The 26,602-nt window shown below is 42.0% G+C and overlaps 1 protein-coding gene across 2 annotated transcripts in view; it reads right to left on the bottom strand.

The window, feature by feature from the left end:
• Positions 1–26,602, bottom strand: part of LOC133345938 (V-type proton ATPase 116 kDa subunit a 1-like) — a 228,083-nt gene that overhangs the window by 137,938 nt on the left and 63,543 nt on the right. For both annotated transcript variants that reach the window (XM_061557080.1, XM_061557081.1), the window contains exons 5-9: positions 23,735–23,814; positions 18,308–18,434; positions 15,262–15,344; positions 14,845–14,938; positions 10,629–10,841 (exon numbers count right to left, since the gene is read on the bottom strand). In XM_061557080.1, the coding sequence (XP_061413064.1) occupies positions 10,629–10,841; positions 14,845–14,938; positions 15,262–15,344; positions 18,308–18,434; positions 23,735–23,814 (597 nt within the window). The remainder of the gene's footprint in view (positions 1–10,628; positions 10,842–14,844; positions 14,939–15,261; positions 15,345–18,307; positions 18,435–23,734; positions 23,815–26,602) is intronic.

The following is a 26,602-nucleotide window of genomic DNA, read 5'->3' as shown; positions in this document are numbered from 1 at the left end:
TTCGGTCGTTTTTTAACCCACTTCCCATGATCCAATCGAGCTGAAATTTTCCACACAGACTCGTTGTGCCAGACAATTATTGTTCCTGAAAAAAAATTCCCAAAATTTTACACTTTTTAGGCAAAAAAAAATTATTTTACATATATTCAAATAGAACGCATTCATGGCTTTGGCTGAACGTCAGAGTGTAAGAGCCCAGAGCGTAACCCCTCCACAGGCCGTGGCGGAGTAGCGCAGTTAGTAGCACCCTCGCTTCCCATGCCAAAGGTCGCGGAATCGATCCCCGCGTCCTCCACAGGCGAATATATTTTTAAATCCTTTATATGAAGTTCGCCGCCACGCATATGAAGGATTTATAGTGAAAAACTTTGTTTTTACGGGTTTACTTGTTCCGAGTTAATTGCATCCCCAGCTTTTGGCTTTGCTGCTGCATTGGCATTGTTGGCTTCATTGCCATTGTTGCTGCAGTGACGTTGTTGTTACATCCTCCCCCCCGCGCATCCCTAGCTCTCTCAGCCTCCCACTTCTAGCCCCGCCCACTTCCCCCGCCCTCCCCCCCGACCAACTTCACGTCCCTCTCCGAGCGTCCACTCAACGCTCCCCTCCCCCTACCCCCCTCCCATGCCCCTCCCCCCTCTCTTACCTATATAACCTCTTTCCACGGCATCTCTCTCCCACTTTCAGCAAAAAAATTACTTGCTGTGGTTTTCCCACCTGATGATGATTGCTTGTGTTGCGATCGAAACGTCGTAATATTTTTTATTATTTTTTATTCACTTCATTTTTATTTTCATTATTTTATTGTTCTATCTCCGTGACTTTACCAAAAGACCCAAAGTATATGAATTCCTGCAGTCAGGAAAGCTTTACGTCAAGACTTCCAATTTCTATGCAGCAGTTTGTTTGATTTTGGTTTATTTTGGCACGGGTAAACACCCATTGGGCAATAAAGGCACATTATCGATGGGGACCTAGTTACACAAAATAAACCCGGTTATAGCAAAAAACTGAATAAACAATTAAAAAAGCATTGTACATGGTCAAGTTACAAATGGCAAGGTCCAAGTGGTGGATAATTGGCGATGCAGTTTGTGCACTGTGCTGGGCCCAGCGCGAGTGATACCCGAATTGGTCTTGGGAACCGTTTCACCAACCCTACAGTGACCAGCGTGGTGAAGTATGGTCAAATGCCTTCATGACCGACATGGCTTTCGAAGGCATTTATTCAGTGGTGGAATGGTACAGGGCAATGAATTACGATTTTTTTTATTGTACTGATAATGTAAAGAGATAATTACATATATATATAAATAGGGAATTTATATAATTAAGCTCACCATAACTAAAGTTAAAGCTGTGGTTATGGTAAATTATATTCATAATAGAAGAACAATATAATCCCATTAAATACATGATTCTTCCAGTGCAGAATCCCTGTTAAAATCCCATTCAAATGAATGGAGCGTTTAACAATTTTACAAAGTTTTTCAAATAAAAAATAAGGAATCCTGCAAGAATCGTCCCTGGTGAAATCGTAGGAATCGATTATGATTGCAGGAGGGGACTCCCAGCATTAATAGGCAGATGTGCAAGATATTTTTAAATCATGCAAATGACAGCAGCCCAAGTAAAACATATGGCAGTCTGTAAACTGCATTTTATTAGCAGCTCATAGCCCAAAGGTCTACAGCCTGTGCTGCATATATACAATTTAGTCGCAATGTCTAAATCATGCACGACTGGCTTGTACTGTAAATGCATATTTATACTTCTCTGGTTGGCACTCACATCATTTTGGGATGTTATTTCACTTGATCATAAAGAGGTTAGATGCCAACTGCACATTCATTGTGTCTCCATGTGGCCACAACACTTGCTTAATCTTGCAGGTGCCATAGCGGCTGTTTGAATGTGAAGGCCCCGAGGAGACAGAAAGATTTAGAATGATACTTGGGCTGCCATATTTTGGGCACAGCCTTTATGAGCTAATGACCTCCCAGTGGCTTTACTAAATAATGTGTGGAGCCTAGTCTGCATGACATTGCCTCAAAAGGCCTGAAATGTTTTTTTTAACAACAATAAAATTCAGCAGCAGCAAATTTGGTAAGAGTTTGCAGTGCAGTACGATATTTTGACTTGAGAATGGTAATTAGTATTGTCACATTTGCAACACAAATTATGCATTAGAGTTGTGTCCTAGAGGTGATACAAGTGATGTGATTTCACCATATATTCAGATATTGTATATGGCCAGCAATTAAAAAAACATATGAGTATCAGTTTTTTTTAAAGGAAACGTCATTTGACATTGCCAAAAAAGCGGCAATGAAACTTAAAATCGGGAATTCTTCCAATAGATATTCTGCCAGATTCTAATGATTTACAGCAGGTCAGGATCTCTGATAGTATTGTTGTCCACACAATGATGAGTTCATAGTCATCGACATGTCTGAGCTCTCTCTCAAAAATGGCATTGGCTATTACATGTGTAGTGAGTCCAACTGAGTTGCAGACGTTGTCTTGGGAGCAACACTATATATTTCACCAACTCAACACACAACATAACGTAACCTACACTTGGGTGTTGAATGCCCATCTAGCCACTTTACGGCTGAACTAGACACGGTTCGCTATCCCGGTCCCGACCATAAGTTGGGTCCCGGACCGCGTGGCTAGAGGCTTCTTTAACCCGACATGGATCTTCGCCACCGATGACCCGATGAACCCCGAGTCCCTCACGGGGCCCCCGTTATATCCGCCTGGGCTGGGGCTGGCTCCGCCCCTTGCCCCGCCCACCTTCTAGATCTCTCGAGCTCTTTCCCAAAGGTTCCCGAGAGTTCCTTTATACCAGGTGACCGCCCAGCGGCCCCCCCATCCACCGGTGGCCCCCCTCCAATATCATTCGGTAACCTGTCGGCAGGTCAACCAGCGTATCATGCTCCAACGTAACCTTGGCTGGCTGACACTCCCTCTCGCTCCCTCACCGGGAGCCCGCTCCGCACACTGTACATGGTGCTTCCGCGCTAACCAGCGCTCACCCAAGCCCCCCTAGGGCTGGTACTACGCCCAGTAACCGGGCTGCACATAATGACAACACATTTTCCGCCGTGGCTTCGTAAGCCCGGCACCACACAGTGACATTCACAGTCACTACACATGTGTCCGCTTTAGGCCTTGCAGATGGATAGAATTCTAGATTTGAACTTTTCGTGACTGCAAGGATTCATACTCTTTGGGTTTTCGGTAAAGTCACGTAGGTAAAAAAATAAAAAAATAAATTAAATCACGACGTTTCGGGCGCAGCACAAGCGTCCTTCTTCAGGTCTGAAGAAGGACGCTTGTGTTGCGCTTGTGTAGTGCTCGAAATGTCGTGATTTAATTTATGGATAGAAGCCAATGAAATTAAATTTGTAATGTACTTCTTGACACTGTCATGTCACCGCTGATTGATACCAGCTCTTTGTGCTATGTGATCGCTGGAGAACCATTCCCCTCCAGGAACAGCTACAGTGAGTCCTCGGTGGCCGTATTGCCTGGCGTCGTGGTCATGTGTGTGGGGCAACTGGGTGTCTAAGGAACGATACAGGAGACATGCAAGTGAAAGGGCTCACAGCCCATGGCCAGTCACAAAATCACAGAGCTGAACTCTTGGGAAGGTTAATATCTAGAAGTATGAACACAGTATGCAATTCTAAAGCAATGCCTTTGGAAAAAAGTAAACACTGATGCATGGCTATGTTTGGTGATTCCCCAGTGGGTACTTACACATTACAGCTTATCTGTGGCATCCTACCACTCTGATCACATTTCTTTTTGTCGGGTACTGGATAGTTCCAGATTGGGCATCCAAAGCAATTCCATCATACTTAAGCATGTTGTCTTTATAAATTTGAAAGGCCAAGTCAGTTTGTCCTCCATTGAAATGAATAAACATTTCTCAGTGACCATGTAGCTGTCATCTGTATTGACCATAGTAAGGGTGGAACAGAAAAATACAATGTGGCAATGATATAAGTTTGCGTTGCATTCATGAAATTATAAATGAGTTAAATACTTATATAGAGAGATCTATAGATACAGCACAGTATTTTATACATTTTAATTTTGTACTGCTCTAGAATATTAATGTACTATGAAGCTGCTACACAATTAGTTTAATTAATATAAATGTCTCTGTACCTGCACACTGGGACATCACAGACTGTGGAGCCATCCGACTGCTGAAGAAATCATTATTTAGAACAAATAGTTCTGTCTGTATTGTGCTGATGTTTTAATATCCCATCTTTTGCCAAAATTGCCTCTTTTGTACCAAACATGGCATTGTCACACAGTGAGCAGCTTCACTTAGTGTACAATCCACAGTGGCCAATTGTGGTTGTTTTCTGTTTACTAAAAGTGAGAAAAAAAAGTATCTTCTTCAGTTTCCCCTTTAACGTTTGCAGCAAAAAAGCATTATAAATGCACTGCACTTTGCCAAAATTAATTTAAAATGCCTTGTACTGTTGTAGAAGGGTTCAGCATAAACATATTTACTTGTCCACTTCCCTTTAATTGCAGCATTATAGTACGTACACTATAATAGTTGCATTATAGTTTATTCATATGTTCACATTCACAATCTTTAGTGTTGTGCTTATGCATTAAAAACATTAGCAAAATGTTGGCATTAGGATTATTTCGTTTGCCTGTGAAGTCGTGGTTGGAACAAAGGCTAGTACGAAGGTCACTGTTGAGATTAGGTTTAATAAATATATATCGGTACATCGTACAGAAAGGTTATTTTGTAAATTATCACCCGTGTATGAAGAATGGCTATACTTTAGTTAGAATTACCTTAAGGGCAACGCGGATTTTAAAGTCAAGGCTAAGTTTGTTATTAAATTTTCTCTTGTAAAAAAGATCCCCATAAATTATTAAATGCCATTGTCAGGCAATTCAGAATGTCAGCTTATTTGTACCCTTTTATCTGCTTGTGATTTCATGAATCTTTAGGTTTTAATTTAATAAATGACATCCCACTAATCATAATAAGCTGTAGTGTTCAGGAAAATGAATAAATGGATCAGAGAATATACACACTAGAGACATCATCAAATTGACAGCAAAGTAAATGGGTTGGGCAGTACACGTCACGAGAATTAATGGTAATCAGTGGTTGAGTCTAATGATGGAGTGGCAGCCAAGGGAGGGAATGAGCCTGAGAGAACATTTACCATAGAGATGGAACGATGAAATCCGCTCGTAGTATGTGAATTATACTGCTAGATGAAGTATAATTAACATACTGCTAGATGCAGTATAATTCACATCATAGGACTGTGAGGGATTATAATAAGCTTGGGGAGGCCTTCATCCAGCAGTGGATCGAGTCATGAGAACCCATTACATACAACATATTCAAATTAAGAAAATATTAATCTTATGTATGCGGTTTGATGCATCTATCATAAGCGTAAGAATCAATATCAATCAACGAATTAATGCACCATCACATCTCTAATTATGAAAAATATACTAATAGTGATTTTTCTCATGCTTGCTTAATTTAATTGTTTTTAACTTATAAAAATAATTTGGGCCTGTTTCCCCACATTTGAGCATCTAGAATTTCCGTAAAAATGTATTACACCTAATTCACATTGTGTAAAATGGGTGGAGCCACATTCCACAATATATTCCATAGCCAATTCGTTCCTGGGAGAGTTCCAAGGATAATCAGAGCTGTGTGTGCTTACGTCAGGATCATCACAACACCAACTGACTGAGCTGACGAAGCAGGCTCTGGACTGTGTCATGCACAAACACGCACACTTGCTAATGTGCGCGTTTCTCTTCCCTCCACTGAGATCTCCTTTTGTTAGTATTAAGCCATAGATGGCTTTGTTGTTGATGATGATGAAGACGAGAATGACAGGTATGATGGTGATGGATTAAGATGACAATAGTCATGAAAAATGCATCATTATAATGATGAAAACTATAATGGTTCGAATGTTGATAATACGTGAAGATGATTTTGATGATGAAAATGATGGTAATGATACATAAAGATAACGAATGATGATGATAACGATAGCGATGACGCTACTGCTGCAACGATTTATCCAGCAATCCCTAATTCACCAACCCCACGGCAACCCCAATACGCATGGGGATGAACCAGCCCTTACTTCTAAAGTACACCCACTTAAGGCTGATTCATCCCAGAGGAGACCGAACAGGTGCCACTGATGTGTGCTGTGGCCGGTAATCAAACGTAAGCCACCACAGTGCACGAACTGTACCGCTGAGGAACCCCACGTGCACACTGGAAGATCACTGGCAATGGATTGAAAAAGGGATGTAAAATCATGATTTGTATTGTTAAAGATTAAAGCAAATGAACAAAGAAAGTAATAAAGGCTGCTAAGACAGCCCATCTGAATTGTAGCAATGCCTAAATTGCTTGTTTAAGGACAGACAACAAAATGCTGCTTACTCTTTGGGCAATAAAAAACAATAAATCACAGCCCTTTTCCATCCACTGCTGTGTGAAGGCCTCCTCACGCTGTGTCGGTCATAGGGCTAATTTGACTATACTCCACCATGCTGATCAGTGCAGGTTGGGGAAGGGGTATCCAGGAGCAGTTCAGACATTATTCGACAATGACTGACGTTAGCCATGGCCAGGAATTGAGGTCATGTCACTGGGTCCATAACGCAGTGCTGCCTCCCTTCTCACCTGCCACTGCCACCACCGCCTCCCAGCGACTTCTACAAATAGCCAATAAGGCTACACAGGGAATCGTATGTTTGTGTTTATGCATGTGTAGTGATGTAAAATAAATCACTACGGCACGTAGAGCCAAGTGCCGTAGAAATGGGCGCAGAGGATAACACACCGTGCAGTACCATTCAGCGGGCCACTAGGGGCATGGTACTGGGTGCTTGCAGAAGGAAGCCAGATGATTCTTACCGACAGAGTAGGGAATAACAGCCTCCGCCAGTGCCGCAGACAATCGCCACAGAATCGGTCACTGGTGGAGTATGGTGGAGGCGTCTGGCGGTAGGGGAGGGCATGTGAGTCACACTGGCACCGGGTTAAGCACGTGATGGTCCGGGGTGAGGAATGTGAGCTAAGGGTGAACGCGGGGACACGGGAAGGGTCGCTGAAAAACGTTAAGGGCGGAGCCAGAGAGGGAACAGGTGAGGTGTAGCCTGGAACTGTCGCGGCCGAGGGTGGAGCTCCAATCACATATCGGAGCTGTCTGCAGGTGAAGAGGAACTCAAGTGCTACATCTACGTCTTCGTCTCTGTCTTCGACATTGTGGGTCAGACAGCACGTTGGCTGCTCTGACCCGGTTATAGTTATCCCGTATGCGAGAGGAATAGGTGTATTATGGTCCCGTGTGTAGCAAGAGGAAGAGATGGGTGCATTTAGTCCCGTGAGTAACGATGTTGCGTAAATGTAAAATAAACGTTGTTGCCTCCTAAATAGTGTCTCTGAACGACTCACTACACATGTGTGAATGAGCAGTCGTGTCACGGTTTAGTGCTCTGCACTACGAACCCAGCGACCAGAATTCAATCACTGCTCATGGCTAACACCAGTGACGAATATCTGAACCGGTTCTGTGCCTCCCCTAGGTCGACTCAGCCTCAGACTAGTCCCTGTGGCGGTGTGTAGTGCTGACCATCCACCCCTCGTGTACCGTGCTGGCCTTCATAAATGCTCACTAACAGCACGTGCCTGAACAGTGTGTTAAGGCTATACGGGGATCTTTGTCTCTATATACATGTGGATATATTTACGTGTGCATGCATGCGCGTCTTTGTATGTAAATGTGTTCATGAGTATGTGCGTGTTTCTTGTTTCTGATGGACAAGAACAAAAATTGGAGGAAGTAAACTGGCGCTGTGAGTAAGCTGGCTGATGTGCGATCTGCCAAAAAGTGTGGCAAACGACCCAAAGGCTGAGATCAGGCAAAGCGCCCAGCAGAGATGATCTAACAAGGGAACTGCTGAGTGTGGGTGGAGATTGTGTGCAGGACATTTTACACACCACCATTACTTATGCCTGGATCACAGGATGGGTTCTTCAGGATTTGAAGGATGCGTTGTTAGTGCCCCTTTAATCAATGTGGTCCCTCTTTTGAAGAAGGAAGACCACATTCATTGTGTAATGACAGTCGAGTCAGCCTGCAGTGCGAATGGACTAGTGGCCACGGGAGGTAATGACAGGAGAGTCAGCCTACAGTATGAAGGGACTGGTTGCTACGGGAATTATCGAGAATAGGAGCGTGGCCAGGTGACGGAAGAGGACAACGGAGTCTGCTGGTAGATCGAGAGGTCTAGAACCAGTGAGAAGGTTCGGGAATGGGGGCGTGGCCTCGGACCGTATATACGGGAGATGCACGGGAGACCTTGGCCTGTTGCAGTGTGGTCTCCACCTGTCCGAGTGTGAGCACGTGGCTCCTTAATAAAGAAACCATCTCAAGACAAGTGCGTTGAAGTCGTCATTACAATCTGCAGGCGAACATCCTGGCAAAAAAATGCAACATCGTCTTCTAAGGACACTGCCCCATGGACCATGCACAGCATATCTGATAACTGGACAGGATGCACGGCAGAGGCTAGTGGTTTCAGAACTTGTCTCTCTTAGGTTGCCACAGCCTTCATCGCATGATGGGTGTGGAGCACATAAGGTCTACAATCTGTAATTTTGGATGCCTGGGTTGATGGCTAACGTGGAGATGTAGGAGACTGCAAACCCTTTGGCCTGCATGATGGCCAGTAGACGACAGTGCAAAAATGGATAGTTGAATCTTTAAAAAATATTAGGATTCAGTGTGGCTTTCTTGGGAATACTACCTCTACTGTCATCTTCATCTTCACCATTGTTATCATTAGCAACAGAAGCAATATCAGCAACAGCAACAAATGTCATGACAAGATTATTATCATCTGCAGAACCATCTATTTATCATAATTTACACCACTATCATCGATATAACTGCTTGGCCCAAGCTATAAGTGTTATGATACTTGCATTGTCTTTATACTGTTTGCCTTTTGGCTTTTTCTGTTCTAACACTGGTGAGACAAGGCCATAAATAAGACTGTCTCTGGTGCAGGCCAATCAGTTTCACAGACAATGCATATATATTATCATCGCATGTTTGTTTAAAAGTTTTTTCCCAGAAGTATGTGTGGTTAATACAGACTTGATGCCTTGCGAAAGGTATTTATTTTGGTGTTTGAACATCTTTACACTTGTTTTATTTCTATAAAGGATACAACCTATTCTTATTTTTACTATAGTCGTCATTATCATTATTATTGCCTCAATCATCATCTGCGACATGATTTTATCATTATCCTATTTGTCTTCATCATCACTGTCATCTTCATGTGCATATGATCATCAACAACCTGCTCTATAGTTTCTGTATGAATGCAAAAAGAAACTTGCGGAATGGAGGCCCCAAACGTGCACATTGTGGATTTGTGCGGAATGGGCCACCATGCCCTTTCAGCGCTCCCTGCACAAACCAGGCCTCCAAATCGCGATTAACTGCAATTTGGCATGGGCAAACACATTTTCTGCAATTAATTAAGCTAGTGTAATTACTGTCAAAACGTCGTACTCAGATTGTAAATGTTGTGGCTTTGCTCTCCAACACACCAGTGTGCTGTATTAGTAATAAATTGGCATGTTCTGTTTACGTGAGAAACCTTACTAATTGGCTGTGTCGGGTGGTGGCGGGTTTAACGACACATATATTTACACGGTCTAACCCAAAAAAAAACCTGTATTATGGATTTCCACAATTGTTGGCTTTGCTGATAAACCTAGGTAGATGTTTGGCCATTGTGCAATTGTTTCATGAGTAGAAGTGGAATGGTTGGTTCCATTATTATGTAGAATCGGATGGAACAGGAATTGCCAAATGCAAATGTTTCCAATGGTATGCTGAATTGGCATTTATTCCACCAATAACTGGTAGAATGACAGCCAGAATAACGTAGCTACATGAATCAAGCCCTTTGTGTCACAGGCACAATAACACACAGAAAAGGACACAAATCTATGCTAACAAGAACAAATATTCACTCATCATTTTTGATTGTATACTTTCAATATGTAATTTCACATGTCATACCATAGCAGATTCCCATTTGTGTTTAAATGTAAGCATTTTCTCATGGTCTGTGGTAGAGCATGGCATTTTGCACACACAGACACATATAATTACAATGCACAGACACATATGTCTGTGCAATGTAATTGTCTGCAGAGCACACTTATGCCACAGGATGACTTGCAAAGACTTTTGTTTAGACATCGTATGTATAGTAATAATAAAACATAAGTACATGCATAACATGAAAAAACACTGCAAGGGCAATGATTAACACAGCACAAAACCCTTAATTGAGTGTTCATAGAAGCAGACATTTTGTGTGGAAACAGCTCAGCCAAATGCAGACTAGGCTAGCCCATTCCAGCTACTGCATCCCCGGTGAATTTGTAAACACAATGAGTTGTGTGTGTCGATGCGTGAGACTGCCGATTACTCAAATACATGCAAGTTTCGCCGCATCTTTTCCAATTACAGCCCACATCGGAGAGCACTCGTATTTACCGTGGCTCGGCTGAGGGCCAGGCGGACTTTATCCACGTCAGAGATGGGGCACCAGATCTCAGCGATGAGGCACTTCTGGGTGACGTCCATGTTGCACAGGTTGAGTGTGTGGTAAATGGCCTTCATCTTGTGCACTCGCACGAGCCACGAGGGCAGGCTGCCCGCGGTTGCCTCCAGCACGCGCCGCTTGTGACCCTCCGTCTCGCCAATGACCTGAGCAGCACACGCAGCAGACCAGGGAGCTTGGGTTACCAGGTGTTCCGGTTTTCTCAGGGTTAGCCTCTTTCTGAGATGGTTGTCCTTGAACATCTGTAAGTCTTCCCACGTACGTTAAAAGTCCTGGCTTTTATCATTTTCGCAATTGTAATAATAAATAACAGTAATACACCAATAAAGACGATGTATTTACATGTATATCTCCTCTTTTCCGACATGGCGATAATTTCTTCTTCGCATGATATGTCCCGGTTTGTGTACCTCAGAGTTGACAACACTACAGAGGGCTTTGCTAAAATGTGCACTGGGACGAGACAAGCCGAGTGAATATGTTTGCGAGTATCCAAAAGATTTTTAATAAAAGCAAAGAACAGACTGTGCTGAGAGTGGTGTACAATCACAGGTTGAAAACAATATCTCACCACAGTTCATGTTACCACTGACTTATAACTACAAAGTATCGATCGTGATAATGTTTTGTTAGGTCCCCCCTTTTGCACGGACAGTTATAATAACACTATAAGGTATGCTAACGATTATAAGAGTTCACAGCAATATTTAATGACAGTTTACCATGGTATTTGACATATCCATGATATATCAAGTACTTTAATTCATGTAACTAATTGTAGAAATGTATATATGCGTTATAAAAGAATGCAATGCTTAATTTGAAATGTGCCATTTTAAAACACTCTACAGTGCTTTCCACAGTATTGCTCGGTGCAACATATGATTATATAACGAATGTTATAGTTCTTTAAATGGTTACATTGTGTTTTCAAGAAATAGTTAGAAGTTTTTTTATAGTTCACAATTGCATAAATTAATACATTTTAAACTTATAAAGACCTGCTTAGTTTTGGATAATGGGACGAAACTAATTGATGTCATATGCTGAAATCATTTGTCATTTGCATTACAATTACAAAATAAGCCTGCGTTCCATACAAATGCGGTATTATTCAAAAAGCAAAACCACATGGGATGCTGCAAGGAAATATCTGACGTGTGATGTCAATTATTAAAGAAACAGTAAGAAGGGCTGAATGATAATGACATAATAAATGTCAAGACATTTTTTGTGACAATCTTGAATAATCTGCAATTACTATAAAATCGGGGAAAATAAATGTAATTTGCAAAAAATATCAAAAAAACCAAAACATCTGTGGTTTTAGCTTTTTTTTATTTTTCTGAAATTATTTTTTAAAAGTTTAAAACAACTATGCTCATAGTGGTTAACATTATAACTTAAGGTAAATGAGACATGTCAAAAATTGCTCTGATAAAGGCAAGACGATGGGTTGATGGCCAGATAGCAGTAATTAAGCCGTCAAGCCCTCTTTTGGATGCCACTTTAAAATAGATTTTGGAATTTGGTACTACAATTGGTTGTCTCAATAATTAAGCTTCTATTTTATCGTGAGAAAAGCTTGTTATAAGCATTCAGATATAAAATAAGCATTAACCATCCACTTTTGATTTGAAGCTTTCGTGACTGCAGGAATCCATACTCTTTGGTTCTTTCGGTAAGTCACGTAGTTAAAAATAAAATAAAACAAATCACGACGTTTCGGGCGCAACACAAGCATCCGTCATCAGGTGGGACAACCACAGCACAATTGTTTCTTGCTGTACACAAAGTGGAGTGCCATCCACTTTGTGTATGGTTTATGAGAATGTGAAAGATTAGATTAGTAAGCCAAATGCAAACATTTTATCCAAAAAATGGTTCGTGATATGCTTGAGAGTAGTCTGACATGGGAGAACATCTATCCATTGAATAACAAAGGGAAACAAATTCTATACATCACAACCACAATGTAAATAAAGTAACACACGTAAAGTGTATATCTTTTTTCGCAAATAAACATTGACATATCTATGGGACCCTTTCACTAGTATCAAGATATTATGTATTTATTAAGACTATGGATATGTATGTTGAATTTATTTCACACCGTACATAGCCAAACGTGCTAATCGTAGATGTGATGAAAGTATGCAATATGTATGTGTTATGATAATAGTTAGTCATTGGTATGTATTGACCTCATCTGCGCAGAGAATCCTTCATTTTGGAGATGATCATACAACTCAGGATGTTCCCTTTCCAACCACATCATTTGTGTGTATTACATCAGGCAGACATTATGCTTCGTTAGATATGCCATCAGAGTATTATGACTCTTATCGTCACAAGATGAAGAAGTCAGTGACCTTCCCTGGATGCTTGAATAAGCCCAATAATTACATCAGCCATATCAATGTTATTCATCCAGAAGGTTGATAGAACAAATTCCCATTTTCACACCTCAAGAGATGTTCAGGTACATATTGAACAGCTGGGATATCTTAAAAAATGGATGGATGGCCGATGGGGCAGCTCAACTACAGAGGCTTCTCCAGCAGCCTTCACCATACCTGTTAGCAATGTGTAAACATATATTTGTATATATTTAACTTTTCGCTTGACTGTAGCCAATGAGATTGGATTGCAGGGGCCCATATTATAGCAAGTGTTATAAAACGTATACGTACATATTTTCATCATGTACCGTACATATAATTTAAAACCCGTCAAACCTTTAATTAAACGTTGTTTGATATACATCTAAAAAGCAGGAGGCAGTTGCCATGGTAACACAGATTTAACCACAAAACGACATATTTTCCCAAGTTCCATAAAGTACAGGGTCTGAGCTTTCAAAAATGTATGAAGGAATTTGCTCATCCAAATGGTACCAAGGGATCAGTTTTAGTGATCTGGCTCGTGGTATATCATGATATAATGTAATGTAGAGGCCAAAACAGAAGGAAACTATGCTCCTACAGAATAACAATAAGCTCCCCGGTTTACCGAACTGTGTGATAAATGTAAGTGGTGTATCTTCAGCCAGGATATGAAGCTAAATACAGCAGTATAATTTAAAATAGGGCAGAATTTAGATATAATTTTTTTCCTGTTTATTTGCTCAAAGGAGTTACAGCTTGTCTCATTTATACACCAACACGTAGATGGCAGGTGGTCCCTGTACCAGATCCTTTGCATTTTTTAAGTTAAGACACAGGTATGAGGAATATCTGAACATTTAATTATTATAATACATTGGCCAAATGTAATGAATGTGGCCACTGTTTTAAACAAAGGAAGATGTGAAACACATGACCTATATAATACACTGCTGATATCTATATTTGTATGTACATATCATTGTCTGGAGAACTCCTTCTTGACTGTTCCACCAATTGCAATTAATAAGGTGTCATTTGGAAGCTCATGATATGCAATTTATATGAACGAGGTCAAAATTATGAAATACAAAAAATCACCCCAATAATTTGGCTTATCGGCCCATATGAAACAATATTTTGGCACATGGCATAATATATGCAGCTCCATTTTAAAAACATAGTAACAACAGGCGCGTGCCATTAGGGAGGGTGTTTGGTGGCGGCAGTGGAGGAGGATGGTTAGGTAGTTTTTGAATCTTAACAGGCTTCCGACCATATTGTATGAACTGGTGAGTGGTAAGGGTCAGGTGAGTTGATGAGTGGTGGATGTCTGACAATAGTCATGTGAGTGCGATGTCACCCTGTCCATAGGATGGGCTGCCCAGGTATATACTCGATAAGCACTGCTAAATTGAGCAGCTAATGCCCTCAACGAGCACTGGTCTACATTGGCTGTTGTTGGGTATAGCTGTGTGGGACAGAAAATTAACTGTGTTGATTCTCACAAAAAATATACTCGTATGATATTTTCTCAATCCACAGAGCCACTTTCCAGATATTCTGAAATAATCATGTAAAAATACATTTTTCAGAACACAATGATTAATACTCATAATGTTTAGGGCATTGTAAAATAGTGTTGTGTCGTACATGATGCTGTGTTCACTTAGCATGTAAAAGGAATCGGTGAAACATAGAGCATGCCCAGTTACGGCCTGTGTCCTCTGCTCTCTGTGCCCCCTGCTCCCTGTGCAGCGCTCACGGAATTGAGGTCGTCGAGGCGCGTGCCAACTCCAGCCACCATCTGACTGCGCTCCTGGGGAGACTCCGGGCACGGGTACAGGGTCGCGCGGAACCTAGTCGTGGGTTGCAGGAGATATGAAATACCGCGATACATTATATTAATTCAGCAACCGACACTAACCATGATTGGTTACATTTAAAGATATGTTTAATTGATATTTTGCGATGATGTTGGATGAGTGATGCCTTATGGTAACAACCGTTCTAGAGATGTTAAATGCCATAACGAAAATGTTCCAATGCAGACATATTTTTTTATAAAATAAGAATTGACACTGACCCATCGTTTAAAGCAAAGCATTTAAAGATTGTCATGACAATTATTAAGCTTATCATTCAAATTATCTGAACAAAGCAGTCACGAAAACCAGCTCACCCTTCACAGATTTTGATGGCACGGCCCTTCAGCTGCTCCCCTTGGTAAAATAGGATGAAGACAGATTTCTGCATTTTGTCCCCCTGCACCACACAGTGTCCGTGTCAGCAATAGAAACACGTAATGCCATGTACCATCGTAAAGTTAAAAAGCCCCCGATATTTCCACCCAGCCAACAAAAGGGCTAGAGGATCCGTACCACCACAATCGGCCAATGAGCATACCACAGTTGAGCATTTACAAATGACGCAGGTATGTCACAATAGCATCATGCTCTCACATGGGGCAAAGTTAAGACAAACGTTTAGTAAAATGCAACACAACTTGAAGCGCCAAGTTATGAATGGGATGGAGGGGGGGGGGGAATACGACAATTAGCCAAAATAAAATGTGTTTCATTAAAATAAACCTTTATCACCAATGTTCCTGCAAGCATTCATGCTAACTCTAGTCTCGCTTTATGCATCCATCACAGTACGTCTGATACAAACAAACATGCAAAGGAAAAAATGTGTAACTCAACATTGTACAGAGCATTACAGATGCCTGCATGCACCATTAGCTTCTAAAGCCCTCGAAGGAATCACTGATGAAGTCCCCATCCAGCAATGGATAACTCCCCCAACTGCCAGGCACACCACAGTTAAATCACTGGAAGATTTGTGATGCTGTATAACAATGGCATTGATGGGCCATTTCCTCGTAAGTATTCTTGTGAATAATGTGTCTTGGTGAGTATCAGTGTCTAATGATGTTAATGATACATTTTCCACTACTCTCCTACACTCCACAAATGTTTATGAAAGAATGTTTTACAAAATTAAATATCGGTATCAGAAATGCTTAGACTGTATATTAATGCTTGCCTGCAAGCCACTCTAGAGGACTTTAGGATTACAGGGGCACGTTGCAAAAACAGTGTTTTGCTGAGAAGCAATACTGTTATGCCCTTTCATAAAGCTAACATTGAGCATATTACAATTAATCGATTGAAAAACAATTTTAAACATTTAGATTTATTATCATTAAGCTTACTTAACGAGGAAAGCCTCACTGATTCTCTAGAATATTCTATACATCACAACCAATCTTGATTTGAAGCTTTCGTGACTGCAGGAATCCATACTCTTTGGTTCTTTTGGTAAAGTCACGCAGGTATAAAATAAAATAAATCACGACGTTTCGATTGCAACACAAGCAATCATCATCAGGTGGGAAAACCACAGCATGGATAAAACCACATACAACAACAAATTCCAGGACCTTCTTAATGATGGCAGTTACACCAAAATCAACAAAGATCCTACTAACCACCTGGCTACAAAAAAACAACAATAGTTCGCCTTCTCTAATCAAACCATTCAAACGGCTCTCCCTAAGACCTTCTGCTACTAGACCACCCAGATTCTATGGTCTTCCTAAAATCCATAAAGAAGGTATTCCACTTCGGCCCATCGTTTCCACTATTAACTCACCTACCTACAAACTGGCCCGTTTTCTGTCTGACACCTTGCTTCCATTCACGGGCAAGACTACCTCAGCAGTACGTAACTCAGCTCACTTGGTCTCTCTAATCAAGGGCATTTCACATGTCCCCAGATGATTTGCTTGTCAGCTTTGATGTAGTTTCTATGTTCACCAAGGTTCCTGTATCTGACACCTTAGCAATAATTGAAGACGTAGTCCGCATGGACTAAATACTGATGTACCTACTCTGGTTAGGCACTGCCTTACCAACACTCACTTCACCTGGAATGGTACTTTCTACAAACAAAATGAAGATACCCCCATGGATGCCTCCTTATCACCAGTGATAGCGACTGTTTTCATTGAGAAATTTGAAACAGATGCTATCCAGACATCCACCCTACGTCCTTCCTTGTGGAAGAGATATGTCGATGACACTTTCGTCATTTGGCCACATGGCCTGCCAGCTTTGAACCAATTTTTCAACCACATCTATTCCATACACCCATCCATCAAATTCACCATGGAAGTGGAGAAGGATGGTAATAGCAGTGGCAGCTAGGGGTGTACAACTCCTCTAGAGCAGTTTTGAGTGAAGATCTCACAGGTAGTGATCCAAGTTGCAGTTTATTGGCGATAGCATTCCAGACCCTGGGGGCATCAATAGAAAAGGCCCTTTCTCCAGCATTTGTACGGCAATAAGGAATGTGAAGCTGGTAAATGAGTGAAGACCTTAGGTCACATTTGTTCTTCGAAATTGTGAGGAGATCCAGCAGGTAGTCTGCAGATTTTTTTGTAAGTACATCGTGAATAAATAAGATTTGATGCACAAGCCGTCGATCATTAAGTGAAGTTAAGTTTGACCCAATGTAGAGATCGCAGTGGTGGGTCATATGTGGGCAGTTCAATGCAAATCTCAAGGCCGAGTGATAAACTGTGTGACTAATCTGACATTGCATATAAGAAATAAATCACTTTGGTCGATGGTACAACGTTGCAATCTTACTAAAAAGGACTGGTTTTCATGAAAACAAGGTGTTTTATACAATTGCGTTATATTTCAGTGATCGCAATAGCAAGAACAAAAATAAAACTATCCATTTCCAAGTATACGTGCAATTAAAATAAATATCGAATGAAACAACAATAAGCTGATATTCAAAAATGTACAACGTCCATTAGTGATTTGCTAATTAGTAGTTCAATCTTATATTTCAGGCAAGGTTGCCTTTGGAAGAACACACATAGATCAATACCGTCACTGCCTACAGGCATAGCCATTAACTGCACAAGTGCATTAAACACATTCATGAGGTCAGCAACGGTATTCTTAAAGCAGCTACTGGAACAAATTATTCCCTTTGAAATGGAGTTGTGGGTCAAGAAGTTGTTTTGCTGAGCTAGGAAAGAATGTACCTAGAGTGGAATGATGAGGCGATCGTGGTCGGGTATCAAGACGAATGGGAGGTGCACAACAGGACATCTGTTTCCCTGCGCATGTGGAGGAGGCTGCGGTGGCTGGGCATGGGGGTGGAGTGAGGGGGGAGATGCTGGGAGAGGGTTTAGGTAAACTCCTTACAGTGATGGGGTCTTCCAGTTGCTCGTCAATATCGGTGTAACGCAGGAACACGTTCCCGCGACAAACCCGCCACAGCATTCTCTCAAACATCGGGATCTTCTCCCGCCCGATCACGCCAGTGAGGAACCTGCACAGGAGTCACGGTTGTACTGTGAATTCTCAGGAACGAAAATAATGTGAGGCCATTGTTATAGGGTTGTGTTTGCTACATTATGTCAATACAATACAATTTCAAGTTCGAGGACAATGTGTGTCTCGTGAAGATTCTCAGAATGGTTTTTCGTGGATATTTTGAATTAAATTATTGAGTGTCATGGAAAAGGTGAGGTCAGAATAACAGAGATCTCCCTCAAGCGCAATGTTTTTTTTTGCAATTGATCACGATAAGTGAGTTCTTTCAAAGTGAACACAGTTTTCCTCCACCCTAAAGGAGTTTTGAGTGCAACGGATTTATTACGGCTCTTTGGTGCAGGGCTGAGGCTGTTGGTTAGTTTGACAAAACATCTTTGGGAGAAAAAACTATCACCGTGTGTTTAAAAACACGACTGTACTTGTGATGCTCTATCAAACAGGAATGTGGAACGCGAACATGATACACACACAAAAATATGCATGCAAGCACAGACGCCCACAAACATTCACACTTTTTTTCCAGAAGCACGGCACATGCATGGTGTGCTAATATTCTTAGGCAGTGGAAATATATTTTCAGAATGATTATAAATATAGCCCTTTGTCAATACAGTGTTCAATGGAGATGTCCTCGTGCTGTATCAGTTATATTGTTTGACTATACTTAACCACGGTCAGTGTGGGTTGGTCAAGAAGAGAGGTCCAAAACCATGTGAGGTATCATTCACCGATGATGTTAGCTATTCTCAGGAATCAAACCCAAGTAGCCAAGTTCAGTGGGCAAACTGCTGTACCACTATTTCAACCATGCCTTCATATGTATACTACTGATAAGATTAAATCTGAGATTAATGTTTGAAATGTTAGGACTGTAAAAAATAAGGAACTGTTAGATAGGGCTTGATATTGATTCCGTCACATAAACTAAGCTGCCTAAGTCAAGTGGGAAGAGTGGTTACCATGGCTACATCATTTTTCAGATTTTTGGGGCATGTTCCAGTTATTTTCCAGCTGTATGACATCACTCACACGGGCCCAGAACCTATATGTCAGATAAGCCCCACTGGCAGTGATGACACACACAAGCTAGCATTTAATCGCCAGCAAATTCCTCGTGACAGTGAGGTCATCAAGGAAGATGGAAAGTTTCTTAACATCGAGGTGCCTAAGATTAAGTCTGTGACAAAAGAATGAGAAATTGACATGACAGAAGATTAATCTTTAATATTGACCCTGTTGGTTACTGCAAGCATAATTGGAGATTGTGTCAAATGTTATTTTTAAACCATTTAAAATGGAGTTATGGCACGTCGAATCAAGCTAACAAGAAAATAATTTATTTTCGCAGTTTCAAAAAGACTCTATTTATATTCTGACAGTGCAGAGTTTTAGATTTTAAATGTATAAATGAACTCCAATAAAAAAAAACTATACAAATTTCCATTTTGTTAATCTTTGTTAATCTTCATTTATTTTATCAATGTCATTCATACACTGTTGGTGCTATTTATTCGTGTTATCCTTGCTCTTAATTTTGCATACATTTTTTTTAGTAATTAAGTGCAATAAAATTTTAACTAACTTTCTTCTTAAACGATTTGCTAACTACCGTAAACACAGGATTTTTTTTTTCCTTTAAAGGAACATAACTTTTACAGTTAACATTTCAATCAATCGGCATTCCTCATACTGATTACCATTAACAGTTTCAGCAATGCCTGGTTGGTGGTTCATTAATTACATCAATATATTCGTGTATTTATTCATATAGATATATTATGGATCATTCATATTAATAATTCATTCATATTTTGTATGATTCGTTTTAACAGTTGATTTGTGCGTCAGTGTTCAATAGAAGATGCAAAGCATTCCCATAGAGCATCAAGAAAATATAAATCTTTGGACACATTTTGCAGGGTGAACCACTGCAAACAACCATGGGTCTCTGCAAAAATGTTACAGTACACATTACCATATTTGAAGCTTTCGTGACTGCAAGGATTCATATTCTTAGGTTTTTTTCGGTAAAGTCACGTAGGTAAAAAATTGAAATTAAAATTAATAAAAGTAAAATAAAATAAAAATAAAAAATCACGACGTTTCGGAAGCTTGTGTTGCCTCCGAAACGTCGTGATTTTTTATTTTTATTTTATTTTACTTTTATTAATTTTAATATCAATTTTTTACCTACGTGACTTTACCGAAAAAAAACCTAAGAATACACATTACCAGTTTACTTGAGGACACTAAAATGAAGGTGGCCAATGCTCAAAGGAAAACTTCGCAACATGTGCAAAGCCACATCAGCATCAGTGGTCTGAAGGGCGAATACAACTCCCACAAGAGCAGCGTTGATTTACGTGCAGTGCGAGCTCGGCTCCCCTGGAGCTAACCGCCAGCAGGTGCAGGGCCCGCATGATGAACGCTCATGGGACTTCGCTGCGGTGTGTATGCGCAGCCAGAGTAAAGCCAACTCCACGCGGCATTTTAAATCAGGAGTCGCGAAGGATAAATGCAAGATGGACCCAATTATATGCAACTTGGTCATCAAAATACGGTCAATATTATAATGTAATGTTGTGTGAATTTAGTATCGATATACGGTACACGGCACTATATGCTTTGTATTGTTTTCCTACAAAGGGGAGGGACATGTCTTTGATCACCTCTATTTGAGCAATGCGTGTGTACTGTATATGGTGTATGTTGTGCCAGTACCGTGTTCTGGAGGAGTGCTCTGGGTTGGAATGGTTTGTAAAACTGAGTTACAATCTTGACAACCCAAGCTGAATTCCAGACTGCCTACGCGTGTGATTGGCATTCCTTATCCGAACTTAGCCTGGATCTCCCCTGGGTCAGATCAGCTTAAAAATAGTACTTGGAAGGGTTTTGGAAAAAGTATTGGGAGACCGAAGACAAGCAGGCATGGTTCTTGCCATACCACCCTCTCTCACATATTGACGGGATCTTGTGAACGGCACCTGCCTCCTATGGTTTATATCCTAATACTAAATTAGTAGTTTTGGTCCGTGTGTGTGTGATTGGTTGATGGTGCTTTTAATTGAGCAGTTTATGAAGGCATCGACAGCTTAAGAGAATGTGATGAATGATGGTGGGGATGGCCTATCCATGGCATAGCTGAGGAACAGAATAATATATATGCAATTATATTATTCAAGGCATCTTTGCATCTAGCTGTGCACACATATAAATGGCTCTTTATGAATGGAAATCAAGTGACATGTGGTTGCTGTTAATAAGGGGGTTGCAAGGTTTCACTGTGTATGAATGTGCTTAATGCTACTGTATTAACACTAATTTTGATTTGATTTGAGAGAAGTCAGTGTTTTGGTTGACAGAAATCCCTCTGCAGGTGATCTGTATTCAATGGTAATTGTTGCACGTTTATAACAAAGACAAAATCCCCCGTATAGCCTTTTAATAGCCCATTGGGGCAAGTGCTGTTAGCGAGTACCTATGAAGGCCAGCATGGCACACGAGGGGGTGGGTGGCCAGCACCACGCCCGGCCGCCCTCGTCTCCCCAGTGGCGATGTTTACATATTGATACTCATTTGATGTTGAGTTGACCTAAAGGATACCCAGAACCGGTTCAGATAATCGTCACAAGTATTGGCTATAAGCAGGATTCGAACTCCCCACACGTGTGTATGCACATTCGTGTTAAATTTAAACATTAATTATGGCACATCATTCAAAGCATTCCCTGAAATAGAATGTTTATAGTTAATTATATGAAGATATTAAAATTAAACTTTTAAAAGGTATTTAACAGATCACAACTGAAGCAAAAAGAATTACATGAAACATGGAGCCAATGTGCATTCACTACCTAATTAAAAAAAGTGAATGCAGCACGATGTCCTTAATTAGCACTGTAAAATGCACTGCTACAGTAATCCTAAACCTGTCATGCTTTACATGAGCATGACAAGCGGCTGCTTTAACACTTCCTATTTTGACTTACAGCCAAGTAGTTAAGGAGAGAAAAAAAACGAAATAATTTTTTTAAGCAATATATTGGCCACTTAAAGCGATGTATTCCGTAGAAACTAGGAGTAGGAAAGGGAGGGATGTAAATTGTGCGTATTAAAGATGCACTTGAATTGTTCATTATGTTGGTGCTCAGCCTAGTGCACAGTAGCTCTCGTTTCATCATAAAATATTATTCCCAAGAATACAACTGTAAATCCTTCAAAAGTGCATAAAAAAAGATTAATTCCCCAGATTATAATGTAGTTCAAGATTTCGAAGCTACTCTTGTCTTTTTAATATTTGTATAAACCCCATTATGGGAGAAAGCGAGGCATCTAAAACTTGTTACCAAGACCCAACCGTAACAAAAACACTGGCAGGCTTTAAAAAACTTTTTTACCTATACAACAATGTAAATATGTCTATGTGTTCTTTGGTAAAAGGCTGCTAATTATATAGTGTACTTCAGGTTATTCTTCACATTTCATGCGTGAAATAATTTAATAGCACAACCCTTTAGGGTATGTTTACGAAATCGGAACCATATCTTGACCTAAAGCTTTCGTGACTGCAGGAATTCATATTCTTGGGTCTTTCGGTAAATAAGATAACAAAAAAACTATGACGTTTCGATCGCAACACAAGCGTGTGTTGCGACACAAGCGTGTGTTGCGATTGAAACGTCGCAGTTTTTTTGTTATTTTCTTTGAACAATCTACGTGACTTTACCGAAAGACCCAAAGAATAGGAACCATATGTTATACAAAAATGTGTGCACATCACTATACTTTGAACTAAACATACAGCACACAATTGTGTTTTAAAATTATATGCGTCCATATCCTATTGAAAAATAAATCTATACAATAAAAAAATACCACCAATGCGTGAATGGTAGTTAATTTTATAAAGTCTATTCATCTAAATTCAAATTTCACGGCACATTTTGCAAGGGAAATAAGTGATAGGCTTTTCCATAATTCATCGATTCTCCATTTCAAATGGAATCCAATGTGGCATATTCAGCATGATTTGCTGTTATATCCACAGGAGCCACAGAAAGGAGAATTAGAGATTGCTCGTATAAGTTAAAGCACTGGAATGTTGACTGCACTGAAAGGGCATTGTGGGAACTGTTTTGAAGCTCTAGCAATACTCGTCAAACACACGCTCTCGTCATCCACCAGGCCTGAATAGCGCTAGCCACACAATGTAAGGATGGCACCAACTATTATGCAACGAATGTGCATCCGTTCTGGCGCTGTCGTGTGTTGATGTGCATGGCATGGGTGCGTTACCCCAGCTCTCTGTTGCCCAGAGCTACGTCCATTGGCTCGAAACTTTGCATGTTCTCGTACTTGTGCTCCACCTCCGGCCTCTGTTGGGATTGCACAAACGTTACTCGACAACATTGCAGAGCTGTACTTACACCACAGACACATGAGCAAGTGTAGAATGCACATAATTTACCAAGCTGTCTCTCCCACACTCTATAAGACGAAGACAAAGATCCCCCATATAGCCTTAACACACCGTTGGGGCAAATGCTGTTAGCGAGCACCTCTGAAGGCCGTCACGACACACGAGGGGGTGGGTGGCCAACACCACGCCCGGCCGCCTTTGTCTCCCTGGTGGCGATGTTTACACATCGCACCAGGTACTCATTTGAGGCTGAGTCAACTTAGAGGAGGCCCAGGACCGGTTCAGATAATCGTCACTGGTGTCGATTCTGGTCACACACATTCACACACAGAGGAACAACGATCCCACGTATAGTGTATAGACTGTTGGGACAAGTGCTGTTATGTGGTGTAAATTTAAACGGTGACGTGGCATACAATGAGGTGGTGTGGCCAACACTGATCCCAGCCACATATGTCTCCCTCCCCGTTGATAATAATGTTTACACAATACATCAGGTACTCATGTAAGGCTGAGTCGACCTAGGGTAGACACAGAAACAGTACAGAAACCGCTGGTGTCAGCTGAAATCAGGAATCAAATTCAGGTCAATGGGTTCATAGTACAGAATGTTAACCAATGCGCTAGTGCTCCCTACACATATATATGCACGCACACACAGAGACGAAGCCAGGATTTTCAGGTAGGGGGGGCAACCCTTCCAGCAATGAAACATGATAGGAGTTATTAGTAAGTAAGGACTTGTCCCTTGCTTTTTATTCGACGCGTGTGCGGCGATGGCGCATGGCCTGGAAGTATGAGATGATTTGTTCGTCACCGTCGCAGCAGTCTCCTTCTCGACATACAGCAGCATGACGTCATTGAGGTAGTGGGAGCCCATTGCGTCTTGATGATTTTCAGGACGCTGTAGACGCGCTCGGCAGTGGCTGTCGCCACCGACAATACCAGTATCAGCCGCAGCAATCGGCATACAAGGTGGTAGCCGGCCGTGGCCCGGCCAGTCTGCACCAGCATGACTGGAAGTTCAGGGAGCGTACCCACATTCTTCAATAACTCGTCCTTCTCTAATCTCCCTGCCGAAGTGGACCAGCTGCTGATCGAGAAACATTAGGTCGACGTCAGGAAAGTCGATCATGTAGAACTTGTGGGCCAACTCCACGAGCTTGTCGACATTGCTTGTGTGGAGAGATAGATGCTGCTAGGCGGAGCATCTCCATCGACTCGGTGTTGAATTTGTAATCGAACTCGGCCAGCATCTTGTCGATTGCTGCGTAGAACAGGTCGTACGGAAAATCTGATCATTGGTGTTCATGTACCCATCGCGACGAGGCCGGCCAGGTTGGATGAAGTTGGCGGTCATATAGGGCACCTCAATCTTGTGGGTCTCACAGAACTGCTGCACCTTGTGGAGCAGGTCGTCATAGCCGGTAACGTGCATCTCTGTCAGTACTTCGACGACGCCATCGACCAACCGCAACGCATTGACGATGTCCTGGTCCTTCGTTTGCAGCGCCTGTGACAGGTCATGCGTGATAAGCAGCATCTTGTCCATTACGTGCAAGATGAACGCAAACTTGAACGTGCACATGCCGTCGAGCAGGCACGTCGCTTCTACCCGCTGCTCCGACTTGCTGCCGTCCGTCTCCACATGCTGGATGACTTGCATTGTCGCACCGAACATGTCGATCAAGCGACGCAGCGCGCGCCAGAACGACGACTAGCGCGTGTCGCCTGGGCGCACCAACACTATCTCCTGGTTCAGACCACGGCCCGTCTCGACCAGCAGCTCGTTGATCATCTCCAGCACGATCTTCTTCTGCGTGTTGATGAAATCGTCGTTGCACTTGCAGGAGCTCGTCACCACATTGATAATGTCATTGTCCAATGTGAAGAACAGGTCGATGTCGGGGACGCCATCTTTGCAAGCAGCAACCAGCACGAGTTGGAGCTTGTGTGCCCAGCAGTGCCCGTAATAGGCCAAATCGTTCAGCTGCTTGATCAGGGCTTGCAGGCCGTTGATCTCACCGCTCATATTGGACGGGCCATCGTAGGCCTGCCCGCAGTAGTTGGCGATCAGGCGACCGCGATTGGTCTGCATGTCGACAATGGAATCGCGGAGCGTGGGGGCGCACGTGTCGGTCACTTGCTTCAGGTCGACGAGACGCTCGCGCAGCACGCCAATCTTGATCTCAACGAAGCAGTTAACGACGGCCAGTTGCTTCTTCTTGCTCGCATCATGCGTCTCGTCCGCCATGATGCAGTAGAAGGTGTCGGCTTGGACGATCTGGGTGGGCGTGGGCTTGGATGATGTCCTTCTGGATGTCGGGACTAGTCATGATGGCGTTCTGCAGGGCATTGTCGAGCGCAACGCGGGCCAGCTCGACGTTGCGTTTGCACAGGAACTGAAGCAGCTCGAGGAAGTTGCCATGGTTGAGTGACTCGTCCGACTCATTGTGGCCCTGGCAGGCCAGCCCCTGCTTCATGAGGAATCAAATTGCATCAACTGATCCCTCCAACCGAGTACGATTGTCGGCGATCGTCTGGGCCGTCTGCTTCTCCAGGCCGTGCTTACCAGTGATGATGTGCATCTCTGTGTTCATCATGTCTCTGGCCTTCTATTCCTGGCCAAGAACCCGTCTGAGACGAATGCGTCCGAGCGATTGTGGGATGGGAAGAGGAAGCACGGGAAGCAGTAGACCGACTCAGTGTGGAGTGAGTATTTGAGCCAATCGTACGTCTCGTAC

The sequence above is a fragment of the Lethenteron reissneri genome, chromosome 23, assembly GCF_015708825.2.
Source record: "Lethenteron reissneri isolate LAM-NWPU_2019-01 chromosome 23, ASM1570882v1, whole genome shotgun sequence".
In the NCBI taxonomy this organism is placed as follows: Eukaryota; Metazoa; Chordata; class Hyperoartia; order Petromyzontiformes; family Petromyzontidae; genus Lethenteron; species Lethenteron reissneri.
The sequence above is the reverse complement of the archived record's forward strand: the minus strand, read 5'-3'. Positions and strand labels throughout refer to the sequence as shown.